The following is a 20,181-nucleotide window of genomic DNA, read 5'->3' on the forward strand; positions in this document are numbered from 1 at the left end:
CTCCTTTCACTTTGTCCTTATAGCATGGTGCTGCTCTGGTACACCATCTTGTTCTTCGTAGGCTGTTTTCTGATGACCCATTAAGGCCCTCCAACTCCCCCTACAGACAAGGTTGATCCTGAAGCTGTAGCCTGAGAATGGACAGCTCCCATGGACCTGAGTCATGCCCTGCTTCATGGGTACTTCCACTAGAGTCATCTGCCTTTCAGCCATGTCACTTACTGACCAGTGGATTGCCATGGCTGGGCAGAAGCTAAAGATTTCTCCTGGCCTCTTTGGCATTTTCTGGGACCCCAGGTAAGCCTGGTAATTTGGTACTACCATCACAGGTCTGCCATACCACTATTAAATTTTTCATCATGTCCAAATCCACCTAAATCACCCAACCTGTTTCAGTATCTGATTAATGAACAGAAAACAGAGGTAGGAGCAAAGAGAGCTCTTGCGATGAATGAAGTGCGTTAAGTGCATAAATTACATCCAAATTACATAACACATCTAGTTAATTCATAGATATACAATCCACAGATTCATATACAATTTAACGATTGAAGATCAGTGACCGACCACTCCTTTGTAAACGTATGGTCAATAAAGTGCAAAGAGTGCAAAGTGAACGACAGGTGGTAGACAGTCCTCCAACTTTACTGACCATACGTTTACAAAGGAGTGGTCGGTCACTGATCTTCAGAAATTTGAATTTAAATACTTACAAGTAACTAGTAGTTGATTGTTTAATTCTACAGAGGGGACCTTAATTCAATTTTGTTGGATTCACATCCCCGTATTTGGCCTTTTCCATTCAATTAGATATTCGGCGAATGCCAACTGCATACATGCACTGATGAGGTCTTGGTTGGCAGTGATTTAAGAACAGAAAAGTCTTGGATTAAGGTAAATGTCAGCTCAATGAGAAGACCAAACTGCATGTTAGTCGTTATTAGGAAAGTGGTTGAAAGTCATCCTAATGTGAAAATTTAGGATCACTCAATGAAACTGGATTGGCAGGGAATTTCTTTCACATTGTACAAAGAACCTTGTTATGCAATATAATGAATTTATGGAATTTGCTGCCACAAGATGTGGTGATGGTTCCTGTCTTAGATAGTTTTAAAAGGTTATGGGCAGTGCAATCCTGAGGGCTACATAGGCTGTTTTTATATATTATTAGATCTATAGTTAGCTGCTGCCTTTCTGACACTCTCCTGGGCCATTAAAGTTATTTTTTGAATTGTTCTGTTCACTTCCTATGTAATTGGTAGGATGATTTTATTCAAGTTCTCCCAGTGAATCAGAATGTTCAAAGAGAGCATGTTTTTCAGTGTTCACTAGGTCTTGTTCAGTTGTTCCATCTCAGACAGTTACTGGATGGGAAACAACTGACTGTAAATACAATAAATGATGTAAATAATTTTTCAACATTTTGCCTCTCTAGCATAGCTAATGGCAGAACTACAAGTTACTTAATATTTTCCCAAATGCAGCTGCTTTTTGGGGTGCGGGGTGGGGGGACACATGGAGAGAAGTGTTCTAGCTCTTTCCTCCCTTGCTGTTTTCCTACTTTAAAATGTATTTATTTATTTACTAATTTTATACCCCACCTTTCTGCTCTGTTCTGGGCCACCAAGATGGCTCATCCAAACCTATTTTTACATTCTCTAAGGAAAAAAGGTTTCACCAACAAGGTAATGTTTTCTATGAAAAATGGCAAATGAAATAGGTTAAGGACACCTTCCCATGCACACTGTTCCTCTTTTTAAAAACCTGCCCTAGCAGCTCCATTTGGAAAAAAAAAGTATTTTAAAATAATCATGCATCTAAATGTAATTTGTACTTTCACTCTATGGAATAGAATTTTGTATAGGTCTGTGCAGGAACAAGCTTGATTTTCCATAGCTGGTGTCTGTTATGGTTCTCACAAGGTCAGAGTCTAGGGCAGTGGCCCATTCTTGGGGCACCTTCTCCAGCCTGGGAGGGTCTAACAGGCCTCAGAGTGGGGCATGGAGGGGGAGTTCCATCCTCCTGATTCCCTCTCTCTGCTCCCCCCTGTAGCAAAAGCCTCTCTCACTCTCTCTCCCCCTGTGTCCTCTCCTGAGGCCTTGCTCTTCCTCCCCAGCCCAATGTTCCCCAGCTATTTAAAGGCTTCATCCTCGCTGCATGGCCCTGACCTGGACTCCATTAATGAACCCTCCCCTAGGAGGGAGAACCTTACTGGGCAAGTCAGTGGGGGCTCAGAATTTTCCTTCCCCTCTCCCCCCATCCCTAGGATGCTACCCAGTGTGGCCTGTCTCTGGGGGTCACTTCCTCACTCCAGCTCTGCATCACAGCCAGTTCACTTGCCTTCATGCAGGCCTTCTCTGGGACCTGTCCCTCCTGAACAGCTGCTTCCACCACCTCCCATTTCCTGAGTCATGGTGGGCCCACCCTGTGCTCTCTTGGGGGGGATGAGCTGAAGGATGGCTGTTTTATGCTTTCTCCAGACACTGGGTGCATTTCTGGCTGGAGCTGTGGTTCTAGGCACCAGCCATAGCTGCTACAGTCACTGGTTGCTGGATGTTGCTGTCAGTCATGGTCACTCATGGCCCTGAGGCAAACTTCACTGCCTCTGCTCAGCTCCCTGCCCATTCCATCTCCCTCGTCACTGGACTGGCATCCTTTCTTCAGGATGGTAAGAGGGAGGGAGGGACTCTGGACGGGATCAGCAGCGGTTAGGCTTATGCCATTTGGCCCTAAGTCTTTGGTAAACACAAACAGAATGGCCAGCAGATGATGGAGGACTGCACCTAGCTCAATCACAATAATGTGAGTTGAATAGGCACCCTGGAATGTCATCTGGAAGAAATCTAACCTTGTGCAGTGTTTAACAATTCGAACTTTAATCTGGGACACCCCCCCTCCAGTTAAAAGGAGGATCCAAACAGTTGTTTTCCAAACTGTCATTCAGTTTGAGTCGCCCAACAAACTCCCCTCTTTAGCTCTGGCTAAACTTGCTTTTCTTACCACCTTCCTATTCTGTGTTCTAACACTCTATGCGTTATTGGGGCATAGCTAGGATGTGGAACTGGCCAGGGGTCAGCACCCTTCCATACCTAGTACTACTAGGCTGGCATGCACTTGGCTTTGTCCAGTACCTGAGAGCCTCCACAGCTCTGGTGGAAGCCGTCCTGGCAGGAGAGGTGGCCGGACCCTTCACAGCTCCTGACCCCGAAATCATCCCAGCGGAATGATCAGCCAATCCCATCTTCCGCTGAGACCAGGAAGCTGATGCCACCCTGGAACCACTGAGGGATGCTGTGGTGGTGAGTGAAAGAGATGTCTGGGATGGGTGGAGGGCCAACCGGTACTTCCGGGTTGTGTGGGAGGGGGGCACATGGTATTGGCTCATGGAGACCTGTGGAGTCAAAACACTATAGCGCCTGGTACCCCTGAAGTTCAGGGAAAAGGTCTTGTCATTCACCCATGATCATGCCTGGGCTGGCCACCAAGGTGCCAACAACACCCTGGCCTGGGTATTGACAAGATTTTTTTGGCCTTCAGTGGTGCAAGACCTTAAGGAGTTCTACCATAACTGCCCCATGTGTCAGAGGGCTACCAGGCATCCACCACCCAGGCCTCCCTCACCCCACTCCATGTGATCCATATGCCATTCAAACGAGTAGCCATGGATTTCATTGGGCCGCTGCCCAGGATGGCCCAGGGCTGCCAGTACCTGCTGGTGGTGATGGACTATGCCTCCAGGTACCCAGAGGCCTTCCCCCTGCACTCCATGCAGGCAGCAGGCATCACCCCAACCCTCCTCTAATTCTTATCCCAAGTGGGCCTGCCCAGAGAGATCCTCACAGACTGTGGCACGTATTTCACGGCTACAATCACCCACCAGCTCTACTGCACCTTGGACATTCAGAAAGTGTTTACCACTGTGTATCACCTCCAAACTGATAACTTGGTCGAGTAGTTTAACCAGACCCTCAAGATGATGCTGAGAAAATTGGCCCAGGACAAACTGACGCAATGGGACCTGTTCATCAACCACCTACTGTTTGTAGTACGGGAGATGCCACAAGCTTCCACTGGGTTCACTCCATTCAAATTGGTTTACAGTTGGTGGCTCTGGGGCATACTGGACGTGCTGTGAGGGCACTGGGCTGTGGTACCTGAGCCACTCAGACTTCCCACCCCAGAATACATGCAATGCCTCCAGGTGCTGTTAGAGACAGCTCACAGGATGGCCCGACACAACCTCGCAGTGGCCCAAGTAGCCCAGAAGGAACAATATGATCAGGGCACTTGGCTGTGAATGTTCCAAGTGGGTGATCAGGTTCTTGTCCCTTGCAAAGTCCTTGGCCCGGTGGAGGAGGGGACCCCTGGCAGGGCCCCTTTCCTGTCACACAAGTCCTGGGTTCCTTGTCCTACTGTGTTCAGTGTGGGCCCATGCCTTGACAGGAAAAGTGGCTCCATATTAATGACATCAAGGCCTGGTGAGAGTGAAGCACCTCAGAATGTCTGTTGGCTGAAGATCCCCTGGAACTCTCAGATGGGCTGCTCATGTGGACCAGTGACGCATGACCTGAGTCGACCCCATAATAGATGCCAACCTCTCTCCCAACCAGTGGCCGCAGCTGGAGGTGCTGCTGCAAGAGCTACTAGAGATCTTTTCCAGCCAGTCTGACAGGACCTTGTTGGTGAGGCACTCCATTCCCATACCAGCAGACAGAGTAGGCCACACCCCCTGGAGACCCCTGCCCCACAAACAATGGGATACCGTAAACAAAGAGGTGGCCAACATGCTTTGCTTAGGGGTGATCAAGCCTTCCAATAATGCCTGGAGGAGTTTTATCGTGCTAGTTCCCAAGCCCGGTGGGTCCATCCACTTCTGTATTGATTACTGGAAGGTCAACAAACTGACCAAGTTTGACGCCTACCCTGTGCCCTGGGCAGAGGTCCTCATAGACCAACTGGGAGCCACTCACTACCTTTCTGCACTAGACCTCACCAAGGGATACTGGCAACTACCAATGACCCTGGAAGACAAATTAAAAATGGCCTTCACCTCCCCTTAAAGATTGTTTCAATTCCAAGTAATGCCGTTCAGCCTGCATGGGCCCTTGGCCACCTTCCAAAGGTTTGGCCACATAGCCCATCAGTACATGGCCAAACAGGCAGCCCTGGCTAGGCAGAGCAGGCCATTATAGAAGGGTCATGGGTGGCACCACAGATGTGTGGTGCCCTGGCAAGCTCGAGAGTATCTCGACAATACAAAGTCATTGTGGCTGCCATGAGGACTTTATATCACATGTCCACCAGAAATTCCATGCCTCCTGGCTACATAGGAGCCATATCTGTTACCAGAAGTGGTCTCCTTGCAATAAATAATTTGTGGGGGGAATTAGCAAGCAAGGAGAATGGCTATACGAGAGGGGTAACAAGCGGGAAATCTCCACCAATTTCTACCAGGTCCCTTCCCAAAGTAGCAAATGAGGCCGGTCCTTGAAGTCAAACAATAATTTTTACTAAAGAACAAGATGGCATGCACATACACTCGCAATTACAGGTAAAATAATCATACGCATGCACACAGAGTCCTAGGAAATGTAGCCAGAAATTGGGAATAGAGAGAGGGAGTAAATATATCTACCTATCCTGGAGAAGGGGTCCAGTCCATGGAGGAAGAGAGTAGCTTCGAACGCCAGCATCCTCGGCCAAGAGAGCAAGAGGCTTAGAGAAGTGACCCTAAGGGAGAAGCCAGAAAGCTTGCACGATTTGAATGGGGCCAGAGCTCTACCTTTATAGGTAAAATATGCCCTGAGGTGGACGAGCCCACCTAGCTGCTAGAACAAAGGCTCCAATGGCTAGTTCCTGGGTTTAACAAAGGACTTGATTGCCTTGATGGATAGCTGCCAGGGAGTGTGAAAGCAAATTGATAAAATGTTACTTTATTGCCTTACTTTGTGTATTAAGTATATATTGTTTCCTGGGATGTACTCTTTGCTAGTTTCTAGTCCCAGGCTAAGCCCTCTAGCTGGTTTAATCTTCTGCGATTTGGGCTATGGCAGACCTTTCTGAATGTTTTGCCTACTCCCTAGAGGAGAGAAATAAGATTCTTTCTAAGAAATTGTTGATCTTGGGGAACAAACCTGATCCACGGGCAGATGAATGGAACTCTTTGCAGACTTTGGAATTGAAAAAAACTAGAACGGAATTGCACGCAGCCTCATTGATAGATTATTCTTTGCATAAGTTTATCCCTAGGGGTTTGCGAATACATAAGCCTCCGAGCATGTTTACCGATGATGAAAATTTTAAAACACGTTGTGTAGCTATATTAAATCATTGTTCTTTTGATCTCACGCTTCTATTGACTGAGACAGCTAATATGGAGGTAGAGAAAATGACTGTAGACATTAGCAAGACGGAGGAGGTTATCAAAGCCTCCATTTCCATGGAGGAGTTTGACAATAAGAGAAAGGACTTGGACAGAATGATTAAGGAATTTGAGGACAAACTGAAGTAGTCTAAATTGAAGAAATTCAATAGAGACAGGAAGGACTATGCGAGTGGTAGAGTTTACCTTTGGAAGGATGACCCTAATTCATTCAGAATTAGAAACCACTGAACTGTCAGAATCTGAAACATCAGGAGATGAGGGCAGTCAGAGACGCAGATTGAGAAATTGAAATTATACAAGAGATGCCCCAGGATGTTTTTTAGTGGGAGGCCAATCACGCCCCCAGGGATGAGGGAGATTGAAAACATAGTGATAAATCTTTCAGATTGAGTGATTACACCCCTGGAGAAATCTCTGTTAAACAAAGGATTAGGCTTTGTACCTACACCTAGGTATGACCCGTTTAAAAGTAGGGTGGATCTCTTTCAACTTATTAGGCTTATCAGATTGAAAAAATTCTTTGGAAAACAAATGGAGAGAGCAAGACAGCCCACTGTAAAGCCAAGATCCACTTTTGTACCTGATATTTGTGATCCTCTAATTGATGCATTTGAAAGTGTGGTGCTTAGAGACATTAAAACCTTGGAAAGTAATACCAAAGAAGTGTGGTATAATCTTTCTAGAGTGGAATCCGATGCGGTTAAAATTCTGAATAGTGACAAAACTATCACTATTAAACCAACAGACAAGGGGGGCAGTATAGTAATTCAAAATACAACGGATTGTTTGCAAGAGGTAGAGAGACAGCTAATGAATAAGAGGGACTACAAGCCGATCTCTATTAATCCCCTCCCACAAATACAAAAAGTGATTAAAATAGTGGTAGACGAGGGGGCGTTGCATTATGAGATTGATGATCGTACCTCTCGAGCCTTAATTAATAGTACCCCTCATACCCCGGTTTTCTATATGCTTCCAAAGATCCATAAACTGGGGCATCCCCCCCCCCCGGGGGAGACCAATTATATCTGGCATGGATTCAGCTCTTGAACCGTTAGCAAAGTACCTAGACTCATTCCTTCATCCCTTGGTGGAGAAAACACCCACTTATTTAAAGGACAGTATGACACTTATTAATATGATTGAAGCTTTAGTTGTACCATCCAACACTTATTTAATGACCTTAGATGTCAGCGCTCTATACACCTCCATACCCCATGAAGGAGTGAGGGGGGTAGTGGAATGGGCATTATATAGGAAGACTACACAACATCCTTCCACTCCTTTCTTACTAAACTTGTTGGACATTATTTTTGAGCGAAATTATTTTAAATTTCAAAACCAGTATTATTACCAAATAAAAGGGGTGGCAATGGGGTGCTCCGCTGCCCCCAGCATTGCTATTCAGTTTATTTCCCATCTAGAGGAGACTTCTGTCTTGAATGACAACATAAATTCATTCTTTAGCAATATTGTTTGGTACCGGCGATTCATTGATGATGTCATAGTGCTCCTTGATAATGAAGAGCAGGCACAACCTCTACCACAGTGGATGAATCAAATTAACTCTGACATCTAATTTACATGGAAAGGCAGTACTGTTAGCATAGATTTCCTTGACCTCTACAAAACTGGGTGTCTGACTCTTTAGGAAGCCTACAGACAGACCATCATATTTACACGTCTCCTCTTGTCATCCGCTTCATCTTAAAAAGAATGTTCCTGTCTCACAATACTTGAGAATAAAACGAAATTCATCTCGCGAGGGAGACTTCCATGTGGGAAGTAAGATTTTGGACGGCACCTTCTCCGGTAGGGGCTACCCAGAAACGGTGCTCAGAACAGCTTACCAGCAAGCTTGCAAGACATCACGAAGGGATCTATTGACTCCCAAGATCAAAAGGAACAGCGAGAGAATCAGATGGGCAATAGAATTTACCAAAGCTGCCCCAGGGATTGCAAGGATCATCCGTAAACACTGGTATCTTATTGCTGAAATAGATGGCTGCGGCTCACCACCATCTGTGGGATTCAGAAGAACTAAGAATTTGAGAGACTTGTTGAACCACTCAGCTATGGATGAACCCTCTGACACTAATAAATTGCCTAAGGGCCATTACTCATGTGGAGGCTGTAACGTCTGTCCACTTGCTTTCAAACTGTCAGAAATTACCAATTCAAGCACTCTTAAACCATTGTACTCCTCAGCCTTTTCAAACTGCAAAACATCTTATGTTGTGTATATAATTCAGTGCAGCTGTCAATTGTTATATATTGGGAGCACAATGCGCCAATTGAAAATCCGGGTGCAGGAGCACTTATCTAGAATAAGACACAAAATCCTAGAAGCACCTCTCGTAGTGCATTTCACTCAGGTTCACGACACAAGGAAGGACTTTAAAGTCCTGGACATGACAAAACATATCATGAGTTTTGAAAATGCTAAAGAAAAACTTCTACAATTAGAAGCTGGTTGGATTTTTCGCTTGAATACCCTTACACCACATGGTTTAAATAATGAATTGGATTTTACCTGTTACCTCTAAATTTGCCTTATCATGATGTGCAATTCCCCTTTAAGAAACATTGGGTTTAAAAGACTTCTGAGTGATGAGGCTGCCCACGGCATCAGACCGTCCTTGATATACCGACATGGTGGTGTGAGATTCTTTGAAGCTTGTCCTGTAAGTAATTTTTCTAGATAGTTGCATCAAGGGATGTTATTGTTTAAGGTTATTGTGGCCTGTTATATTTTATGTTATTCAACAGATAAACATGCCTGTGATGAAGCGATAATGCGAAACAGGACCAGACGAACATGCTAGCGAAACCCGTAGGCAGCATAGTGAATGGTCACAGCCTCACAGCTTCGGCGTGACAATTGCAGCTCCACAGCTTTGCTGCTTCACTATTTCCAGCAGCTTCTTCGTTATTTATTGTTTGTTAGGAGTGCTGTTGCACCATTGTGAATGAACTTTAATGATTTTTTCACCACTTGGATGAATTTATAGATGCTGTAGAACATTGAGACTTGAAATTCTTTGTATTTATTGTGTTGTTTGCTTGAAAAACTTGATACACTTGCACATTGTTGATAAAATGTTACTTTATTGCCTTACTTTGTGTATTACGTATATATTGTTTCTTGGGATTTACTCTTTGCTAAACTCTAGATGAATATCATACATTTCCTTTATGTTTAAAAGGTTTTTCATATTTTACTTTGGTATCTTTGAAGAAACCATGAATGTAAAAATATTTTAGAAACCAACACTTTCAGTAGCAAACATTAGCAAATACAACTACAGATGAAAACATTAACTTAAAGTGTTCTAATTTACCTGTGGTTAAATATTCTCCCCTGTAGTTTGATTGCTGTTTTGATATGGGACACATTCTATTCACGATACAATATTGCAAGAAAGCTATTCAGTCATTCTCGTTCAGAGGTACTATAGTCATTACTCATAAATGAGAGGTGCGTCTTCCAACACAAGGAAACCAGTTAAGATATTCTTAGTCTTTTCTACTTTGAGAGATCAAACGGCTATTTCAGAACTTCTAAAGCATCTGAGAAATTTAGAGTGTACAAATTCTCATTCACAAATACCGTTTTTAAGAGCAAGACATTCTTTCACAGCACAGCTGGGGTTTTTTTGCAGTAAAAAACTATCTTTCTGTATCAGTTCCATGGGGTTAGAATGTAGCATTACTAGTGCTGGTTTGGGGACAGGATAGCTGTAATATTAAAAATAAGTCATGCTGTTTGCTTTCTTAGGAAAAGCCATTTCCCATCCTTATTTATGCTATTGCCTTTGGCATAAATATTAGCACATTTACTGGATCAGTCTAATAGTGCATTCTGTCTAGCACCATATCCTAGACAGTGGGAAAATCTAAATCCTTGGGGAAGTTCAGCATAGCACAAGAAGCTGAATGTAGCTTCCGCTATAACATTTTCTTATTTGTGTTTTGAAATTGCATATAGGAAAATAGCCAGAAAATGATCAAAACTGTATCTTAGTAATATGGCAAGGACCATTCAGATCTGTTCAGGGAAGGGAGAGAGTTTTTAACTTTTCAAACTCCACTCAGGTTTACTACTTGAAACAGGGTGTTTTATTATATTTTATTAGACCGGGTTCATCTTTGGCCTTACATTAGAAAAACTGATCATGAATCCATGTATTTCTTCATGTGGTATTTATACCTGATGTATTTTATTCATCAGTTTCATTTTAACAATTTTTTATGTGTTGTTTTAAACTATAATGGTAAAACTGAGTTTGTGCTTTACTTTCAGCATCTGGCGAGGACCAAATATAAACTGTACAGATAGTTCGGGGTATACTGCTTTACACCATGCGGCTTTGAATGGACATAAGTAAGTGTCACAAGTTCCATATTATGTGGGAATTGTTTTATCTCATGTTTGTGCTGATAGTAGCCTACATAAAGCTGAGCCATGCTAATATTTTTTATACAGGAACCATGATTGTAGTAAAATTTCTTAGTACTCACTGGGCTGTTACAAAAACCATTTTCATATGTACAAAAAACACTTTGTTTTGCTGGAACAGTGATACTGGTTACATGACTAGGAGAAGTTATGTAATATGTTGTGAAATTCATAAGAAAAAATACATTTCATGGTGGCTTTGTACATGTGTTCAGCATACTAAATGTGGAACGTTTTGTGAGCACGGTACTCCTCTCCATCACATACATGTGCAAATACAGTACTGTTCTTCAAGTTAGTCCATAAATCATGTGAGGCAGAGTTTGCAATGGGATACATCCTTTAAAACCCAAGAATTCCTATTTAGTTGCTTTATGAATCCAAGTCTTTATGGTCTGTATTAGCCTCAAAGAGATTTTAGAGTTGGACAAAGGTTGCATTTAAAATTAGAATGTTCCTTTTTGGTTTACAGCCACATAGATTTTCATTTGAGCAATTTTTTTCCCCACTGCTACATGTTCAGTTGTGTTAGTTGGCAGATGCACAAACCACCTCTTTTAGTTTCTTGGACTTGACTGCACTTTCCTCCACTGTCACCACCATCAGTTGGGAGTAGAGGTGGGCACGGTCCGGAAAACAGACCAAAATTTTGCACGGTCCAGCCCGGTTCATGGTTCACAAACACACAGTTTGTAGGACTCATCTTTTCCACAAATTTTGGTCTATATGGGCCGGTCTGTTGGTCCCTGGTCCATGAGTCCAGACATCCTGGCACCGATCTATCAATTCCCTAGGTAATGGAGAGGACGTCCACAGACCTTTTGCAGACCTTAAAATCTTAATAGGCAGCCCATTCTGCTCTATGGAGGAAGGAGCAAGAATAAATTCCCTAGGCAACAGAGTAGTGGATGTTCTGCAGCCAATTTAGCCCTCAAAACCTTGATAGGCAATCTGTCTGCCAAGCAGAGAGCTCTCATTCTGCAAGAGAGGGGTGAATGTTCTGCAGCCAATCTTAGCCGTCAAAACCTTGATAGGCAGCTCTGCATGCCAACCAGAGAGCTCTCATTCTGCAAGGGAGGGGTGGATGTTCTGCAGCCAATCTCAGCCCTCAAAACTTTGATAGGCAGCTCTGCCTGCTAACCAGACAGCTCCCATTCTGCTCTTTGTAAGCAAGAAGAAAGAAATAATTCCCTAGGCAACGGAGTGGTGGATGTTCTGCAGCCATGGCAACACCAATCTTAGCCCTCAAAACCTTGTTAGGCAGCTCTGGCTGCCAACCAGAGAGCTCCCATTCTTCTCTATGCGAGCAAGGAGTAAGAATGAATTCTCTAGGCAATGGCTGGGAAGGCGTCTGTGTGGTGAGTGAGGGGGCTCTTCCCCCACCCTTTTCTGTTTGATTCTGCCTCATTGCAACTTTTTGGTGCTGCTAGCCAATGCAAGTCATTTGGCATTTGCGACTCCAGTATCTACTGGAAGTTTCCTGGGAGCGGCTGCTTTGGGGGTCTGTAACTTGGATGTCCAAACTTGACCAAACTTGGAGGGTGGCTGGAGGAGAGGCTGCTGAAGATTCTCTCTGTGTGTGAAGGGGGCGGCACCAGGGCTGCCGGAAGTGACGGTCCATGGACTGACAAACCGGTCCATGAATGGGACTGGTCCATGAAATGTTCGTGGTCCATGGTCCGTAAAAATCAACAGACCACAGACTGGTAGTCCGTGGGGTTTTCCTAGTCCATGTCCTCCTCTAGTTGGGAATAATAACATCTAAACAAAATTGAACAGTTTTGCCATGTTATGCTTGGAATTTCAATTGTAGACAGTAGTTCAAGCACTGCAAAGGCATCCGTTTATATTAACGAGAAATCCAAGCAGTTTTGTATCAGTGAAATGCCTTGATTTTACCAATCAGTATGAATTAATGTGAGCAGCAGGAGTGCCAGGCAGCCCGCTCACCAGACAGCACAAACTTTTTCCAGGGCTTTTAAAGATAAAGTTTAATCAGCTGAAAGGTTCTCCCTGCTGTCTCTGGCTAGGCCTTATTGTTCAATGCATATCCTATACCTACTATGGCTGTACTTCAGGAAGAACATGGGAAATTAATGAGAATTCTTCTTTGATATAACTCTCAAGTTCTTCTGTTTTGGCTTTTATGTTGTTTCATAGTAGGAACTGCAAATGTGCAGGCTAGCTTCACAATCTTGCAGAGCTCTCTGAGTGTGAGACATGCTCCCATTCCCCTCCATTAATGGTTTCCATCTTTCTGAACAGTTCTTTTTTTACTTTTATCTCTTTGTCATGACAGTGAGGAGACGTCCACATTTCAGGTTTACCAGTGGCACAGAAAGGGCTGTTTGGAAATGTCTTGAATGTGATGGTATGGTCAAGGCCTGCCAGGTCCCCCATTGGAAGTGAGGGATCTTCTGCTCCCAGCCTCTGCTCTCCGCTGCCTCTCACCTAGCCAGTAGGAGGGAACAGGACTGGGGAATGGCCCATGAGGCAAAACACCTCTCAAGTCAGCATGCAGCAGGTGCACTCCCAGTAGCCATGATGATGTCCCCTGTGAAGGGTGAGATCATGCCTGCTGCTGGGCACAATGATGTCACTTATGGAAGTGATGTCACCATGCCCCACCAGGAGTGTGAACATGCAAAGTGTGCATGCGTGAAGATCATAAAAGTAATTGTTAGGTCCCCCCTCTCACCACGAGGGTGAGGGAACCTGGCAACTGTAGAATGGCCGCTCAGTCTGATGGCCACATAATTCATGTATCTTGTTTTGGAGAGGAACATAATACAGGCAAGTGCCAAATCATCCAGCAGTTCATTCCTAAGGCTGGCTCAGATCTGCTGGCTTGCATTTATTTAAGATAATTTATCTACCTGATTGGATGTAGTCACACCAGAATTGGCTACAACTGAAATCCAAGGAACCATGTTTTTGAGAGGGCAAGTTCAGTACAAAAGGAATGTAAAGATTGTTCTGTATTAAAACTAATATGACTGTCAAGGCCTCTCTTCAAACACAATCTGAACCATGACATAAAGACTAAAAAGAAGCTTAGGAGAAGCCTCCTTCTGAACCACAACAGAAAGGTATTTTTAAAAGTCAGTGGAAATGATAGAGTTCTACTGAACATTAACACATAAGTGTGGTAAATGATAAAGGAGATCAATTCTTGAACACATTTTTAAGCTAATTTCCTCTAATCAAAGAATGTGAGCAAATTTTAGGTTATAAAGTAAATATGGATAAAACCAGACGTATGAATATTTCTGATAGGGAAAAACACAGATAACTACATAATTGATTTAAAGTTTTCTAGTACGCTAATACATTAGTTGGATAATGTATTGGGTCTCTGTGCCCTATTTATTTGGCTCTCCAGGGCAGCTGGTTGGCTCCTATGTGAAACAGTATACTGGACTAGATGGACCACTGGTCTGATCCAGCAAGCTATTCTCATGTTGTTTATGATTATTAAACCAACAAGAAACTTAAAACAATTAAATCAGTTAGATGTCTCCTTCAAATGGTGAAAAAGGAATAAAACAGTTCAAGCTGCATCTATAGTTATTTTTCTGCTCTGAAGGTCTTTACCTTTAGGCCTTGCCTAAATGCATCTTTTTAATTATTTCTTTCCCCTTAGTTTTAGACTAGGATAAGTTTTTGAGCTGGTAAAAGCTTTTATTGGCTTTCTTTTGCAGGGCAAAATGGCCAGAGTAACAGTTTAAGCACTATATAAATCTCTGGACCAGGGAGGTTTAGCCTGTCCTAATTTGTGTATTTATTATAGGACTGTTCATGTCTCTTGGTTAGGGTAGAAATAATTTCAGTTTCAGATGAAACTTGGTTAAGGCTAGAACAGCAGCATGTCTCTGTCCCTTTAAAATATGTATTATATTGGAGATAGCAGATAGGATATATAGTATGAGAGAAGAACGTATATCTTTGTTTACAATGTAGTCTATGTGTTGTTTTAAGCCCCAGGAATAACAACAACTGTGTTTATATACCACTTTTCAAGACAGATTAGTGCCCCACTCAGAGCCGTGAGCAGTCAGTTTTGTTATTATCCCAACTATACAACTGGGGTGGAGAGGAGCGGCTTACCCGAGGCCCCTTAATGAGCTCATAACTGTAGTGGGATTCAAACCAGCTGAGTGCTGATTTGTAGTCTCACGATTTAACCACTATTCTGTTTATAGAAGCTGTAGTAGTAGTAGTAGTAGTAGGAGGAGGAGGAGGAGGAGGAGGAGGAGATCATCATCACCATCATCATTTAAGGGCCAAATGTGTGGATGCTTCGACTTGGAGATTAGGGTCATGGACAGAGAAGACAGATCTTTCTACAAACCTGAGAAAAGCCCAAGATTTGCAGAAAAATCTGCAAACCACCCAAAATGATACAAGCACCTGTAGCTTTAAGAAACAGATGACTTCAGTGGCTGTTGCTAGGCAGTGGCAACATTTTTCAAGCCTTGGTTTCTGTCAGAAAAAGCAGGGAGGTAGGGAGGGCATTTTCCAAGGCTGTTTTTGCCTTTGAAGGAGAACTCATTGGGCCAGGCTCACCAGCAGCCACCAGATGACATACTACCATATGACTTGTGTCACTATCCCAGCCACTGCATGAAAACTAGTGTGGTATGTTGGTTAGAGTATCATCAGTTTCAGATTAGAGTTTCAACATCAGTTATAGAATAGGATCTGGGAAACATAGGTTCAAATCTTCACTATGGAAGCTCCCTGGGAGACTTCTGGCCAGTTGCACTTCCTCAGAGGGTTGTTGTCAGGATACAGTGGAGGAGAGAATGATGGAAGTTGCTCTGGGTCACCATTGTCAAGAAAGGCAGAATGTGAATAAAGTAAATAAATAATAAATATAGTTGAAGATGGACAGATAAAAGGTAACTTGGTTGGGGGATGAGAAGAAGAGAAGGAAACAGGGAAAGGTAAGAATATGGGGGCTACCAGGAGGAGGTAAAGAGAAAATAGTGTGGGTAGGGGATACAGGGGAAAGTGAGGTGCACCCCCACCCAAGTCCTTGCAGGTTCCCTACCACACAGCTGGGCCCATCTTAGCCAACACTGCACAATTTGGCCAGAGTTTTCCTGAGGAGAGGTGTAATGATTTCAAGTAAATGTGTGCATGTGTCTTTAAATGCTTGGTGAGCTAGGTGAAGAGTGGGGGTGAGAGAGAGGGAAGAGTGAGTGATATGACTGGTTGATGACTGAGAGGGTGGGCGGAGTGAATGCAGTTTGAGACTGAGAGTGCAGAGAGAAAAGTGTCAGTCAGAGGAAAGCAGGCTAGCTGTGTGCTGCCTGAGTATACTGAAGTATTTATGAGAGAAATATAACCTGTGTGGAACCTGAACTGAGCATGTTTGTGAAAGGACACTCAGTCAGGGAAAGAGAGGCCAGCTGTGTGCTGCCTGAGCAGGTTTAATATTTCTGTGAATGAGAGTCAGAGAAAGAGAGGCTAGCTGTGTGCTGCCTGAGGAGTTTTAAGCATTTCTGTGAGAGAAATATTAAGTTAGAGAAAGAGGCTAACTGTGTGTGAAGCCTTAGAAGAGATCTGTGTGAATGAGTTTATAGGAAGTAACTTTAAGAACCGAGAACTACGTTTATGAAACCGATACACTTCTTGACTAAATAAAAGTTTATTTTTGTTTTGTTATATCCCAGAGTAGCTGTCAATTCTATATCCCATTCCTATCCTAAGGGCCACATAGAACCACGAAGGAGCCTGACGCTTAGGAACGTTACCAAAGGGAAAACTTAAATAAAATATATTGGAATATAATATTCCTGGTGGCAGCAAACTACCCAGAGGGTGTTAAGGGAAAGATTAAAGGAAAAATCTACCCCAAGGAAAGTAAAGATCATAACAAGAGGCTACCAGGGGAAGGAAGGAGGGAAAGCTGAAGATGGGATCAGATAAAGGTAGATTGGCTGGTGAGTGGGAAGGAGAGAAGAAAGCAGGAAGGAGAGAGATTATGGGGGGAGGGGTTCAGAGAAGGGAAAGAGGAAATAGTGGGGGAAGGGGAAATGAGATGCTCCCTGCAAGTCCTTGTCAGTCCCCCCACTTGTCAATATATAGCTCTGGAGTTTTTCCTAGGGTGTTAAAGGAGGCTGTGGTACTGCCTCTCCTGAAGAAACCATCATTGGATCCCACCGACTTGCTCAGCTACCACCTGGTATCGAACCTCCCGTTTCTGGGTAAGGTGGTTGAGCGAGCGGTGGAGAAACAACTGCAGAATTTCCTGAAGGAGACCTCAGCCCTAGATCCCTTCCAGTCTGGCTTCCGCACGGGACATGGGATGGAGACACTGCTGGTCGCCCTCACAGATGATCTCCGCAGGCAGCTGGATCGGGGTGGGTCAGCGCTGCTGATTTTACTGGATTTGTCACCAGCGTTCGATACGGTCGACCATGATCTTCTGACCCACCGCCTCGCCGATGTGGGGATTCAGGGGACAGCGCTGCAGTGGCTAGTCTACTTTCTCCGTGATTGGGGACAGAGGGTGGCACTAGGGGAGAGGTTATCGTCTCGTAGGTCACTAGTGTGTGGTGTGCCTCAGGGAGCGATACTCTCCCCTTTATTATTTAACATTTATATGCACCCCCTCGCCCAGTTGGTGCAGAGTTTTGGGCTTCGGTGTCACCAATATGTGGATGACACCCAGTTTTATCTGTTGATGGACGACCAGCCTGGATCGGCCCCGGATATCCTGGAGCGTGCTTTTGAAGCCGTGGCTGGATGGTTGAGACAAAGCTGGCTGAAACTGAACCTTACGAAGATGGAGATCATGTACTTGATTCGTGGAAATGTGGATTTGGGACCCCAGCTTCCTGTACTCAATGGGGCAGTGCTTACGCTGGTCCCGAGAGTTAGGAGCCTGGGGGTGATTCTTGATCCCTCCTTGATGATGGTGGATCAGGTCTCTGCGGTTGCCAGGTCTTTTTATTATCTTCATCAGGCCAGGCAACTTGCTCCCTATCTATCATCCCGCGACTTAACTACAGTGGTCCAAGCAATGGTCACCTCTAGACTAGACTACTGTAATGCACTCTACACTGGGCTTCCTTTGAGCCTGATCCGGCGATTACAGCTGGTGCAGAATGCGGCGGCGTGGGTTATCACCAGAACGCCAATATAGGAACACATAACACCAGTGTTACGCCAGCTGCAATGGTTGCCGGTGGAGTACCAAATAAGGTTCAAGGTTCTGGTATTAACCTATAAAGCCCTAAGTGGACTGGGACCGTCGTATCTGCGGGACCGCCTCTCCCCATATAAGACCCAGAGGACCCTTCGCTCAAGCGATAAACATCTGTTAAAGATCCCTGGCACTAGGAAGGCCCGCCTGGCGTCGACCAGGGCCAGGGCTTTTTCGGCCCTGGCCCCAGCCTGGTGGAACACTCTGTCTTGCGATACCAGGGCCCGGCAGGACTTGTTGGCATTTCGCCGGGCCTGCAAGACAGAGCTGTTCTGCCAGGCATATGGTTGATGCTAGGCGGTGCCCCCCCTTCGTGGGGGTTTTTTAAAATTTTGTGCCCTCCTGCCCAATGTTGCCTCTTGTCCTTCACATAGTTGCTGTAAAATGCTTACGTGCTGCCATGTTCTTTGTTTTTATATTTGTATTTATATAGTTGTAGTATACATTTTAACTGAATGACATGTATTATTTATGCTTTTAATGGTGATGTGTTTAGTTGTGTGGTGTATTTTAAGTCTGTTGTGATCCGCCCTGAGCCCACTTGTGTGGAGAGGGCAGACTATAAATTGAAGAAATTAAATTAAATTAAACTAAATTAAAATTAAATCTAATTGTCAACATAGCCACATCTGTGGATATTTAAATCTAGAGATGGGAGCCAGGAACAGACAAGATAGATCTGTCTACAAACCTGAAAAAGCTCCAGATTTGCAGAAAAATCTAAAATCTTTTTAAAAAGTTGTGCAGTGATCCTCCCCCCCCCCCCGCCACACACAAATAGAAGCAGCTTCTGTACCTTCTTTCACTGGTCAATGTTGGCATAAGTAGGCAACCACAAAAATATTGCCAGCCTTCAAACCTTGGTTTCTGCCTGTAAAAGGTGGGGAGGACTTTTGGCATCCCAGCTTACCCCTGCACCCTGCTGCCTGGCCTAGAGGGAGGACTCACTGGGGCCATACCCAGGCAACTAACATGACTAACCTAGGTGTGGCAGTAGCTACCAGATTATGTAATGCCACACAACTCATCTGAGTCCAGCAACATCATCTGCACAACATATAAGACTTGACTGGGTCCAGCACTAGCCACAGCACCTGAACAACTTTACTACTGCATGACTTTTTCAGCTTGGTCAGACTTTTCCCAGGCTGCCAGAGGGAGAGCAGGAGCGAAAGCTGAGAGCCAGCGTGCTGTTGTGGTTATATTATCAGACTAGGGGCAGAGACACCCAGGTTCAAATCCCCACTCTGCCATGGAAGCTTGCTGGGTGACCTTGGGCCAGTTGCTCTCTCCCATCCTAATCTATCTAGGCTTGTCGGGTCCCCTGGGGTTCAAACTGGGAGATGGGTGGGGGTCATGGGGAGCACGCACAGGGAGAATTTAATGTGCGTGCACAAAGCGTGTGCATGCTCCAGAGCCTTTGTTGTCACACTGGGAATGACATCATTCCTGATGTGACAATGAAGGCTCTGGAACTCACAGGAGCATGCTCCAGAGCTCCCAGGCCCGTTCCCCAAACCTTTCCCCACCAGCCAGGTAAGAGACTGCAGGGGGCAGAGGCTGAGAGTGAGGGATCCCTTGGCATCACTGGGGGACTGGGAACCCTAGCAAAATCAAAAAGAGTCCAGTAGCACCTTTAAGACTAACCAATTTTATTGTAGCATAAGCTTTCGAGAATCAAGTTCTCTTCGTCAGATGCCTAATACAGAGACTGGTCAAATACAGAAGAGGAGGAGAGAGAAGAGGCAATTAGGGGGAGGAAGGGGGAGGGAGCAATCAAAACATTCCTTTGCTAGTATATGTAAACATCTCCTTTTAGTGTGTGTATCAGTTGGCTTCAAAGGAGTTTGCCCTGTTAGTTTGTAGAAGCCAAACAGCTAGACCATCCAATTCCAATGCAGTATGGGCCTTCGATAACCACAGCTCTCCCTGCCAGATGCATCTGACAAAGAGATCTGTGGTTCCTGAAAGCCCACGCCAGGTGCCACTGAGCTCCCCCAGACCCCACGTCTGTAAAGGAAATCTGTTACCTGTGGTAATGTGATAACCATTCATAGTCCCTATTCAGTCCCAGCTTGACAGAATCAAATTTGCATATGAATTCCAGTTCAGCAGCCTCCTGTT

The 20,181-nt window shown here is 44.5% G+C and overlaps 1 protein-coding gene across 1 annotated transcript in view; it reads left to right on the plus strand.

The window, feature by feature from the left end:
* Positions 1–20,181, plus strand: part of ANKS1B (ankyrin repeat and sterile alpha motif domain containing 1B) — an 885,134-nt gene that overhangs the window by 23,017 nt on the left and 841,936 nt on the right. The window contains exon 2 of the mRNA XM_054988164.1: positions 10,689–10,769. Within this exon, the coding sequence (XP_054844139.1) occupies positions 10,689–10,769 (81 nt within the window). The remainder of the gene's footprint in view (positions 1–10,688; positions 10,770–20,181) is intronic.

The sequence above is a fragment of the Eublepharis macularius genome, chromosome 9 (genome assembly GCF_028583425.1).
Source record: "Eublepharis macularius isolate TG4126 chromosome 9, MPM_Emac_v1.0, whole genome shotgun sequence".
Classification (NCBI taxonomy): domain Eukaryota; kingdom Metazoa; phylum Chordata; class Lepidosauria; order Squamata; family Eublepharidae; genus Eublepharis; species Eublepharis macularius.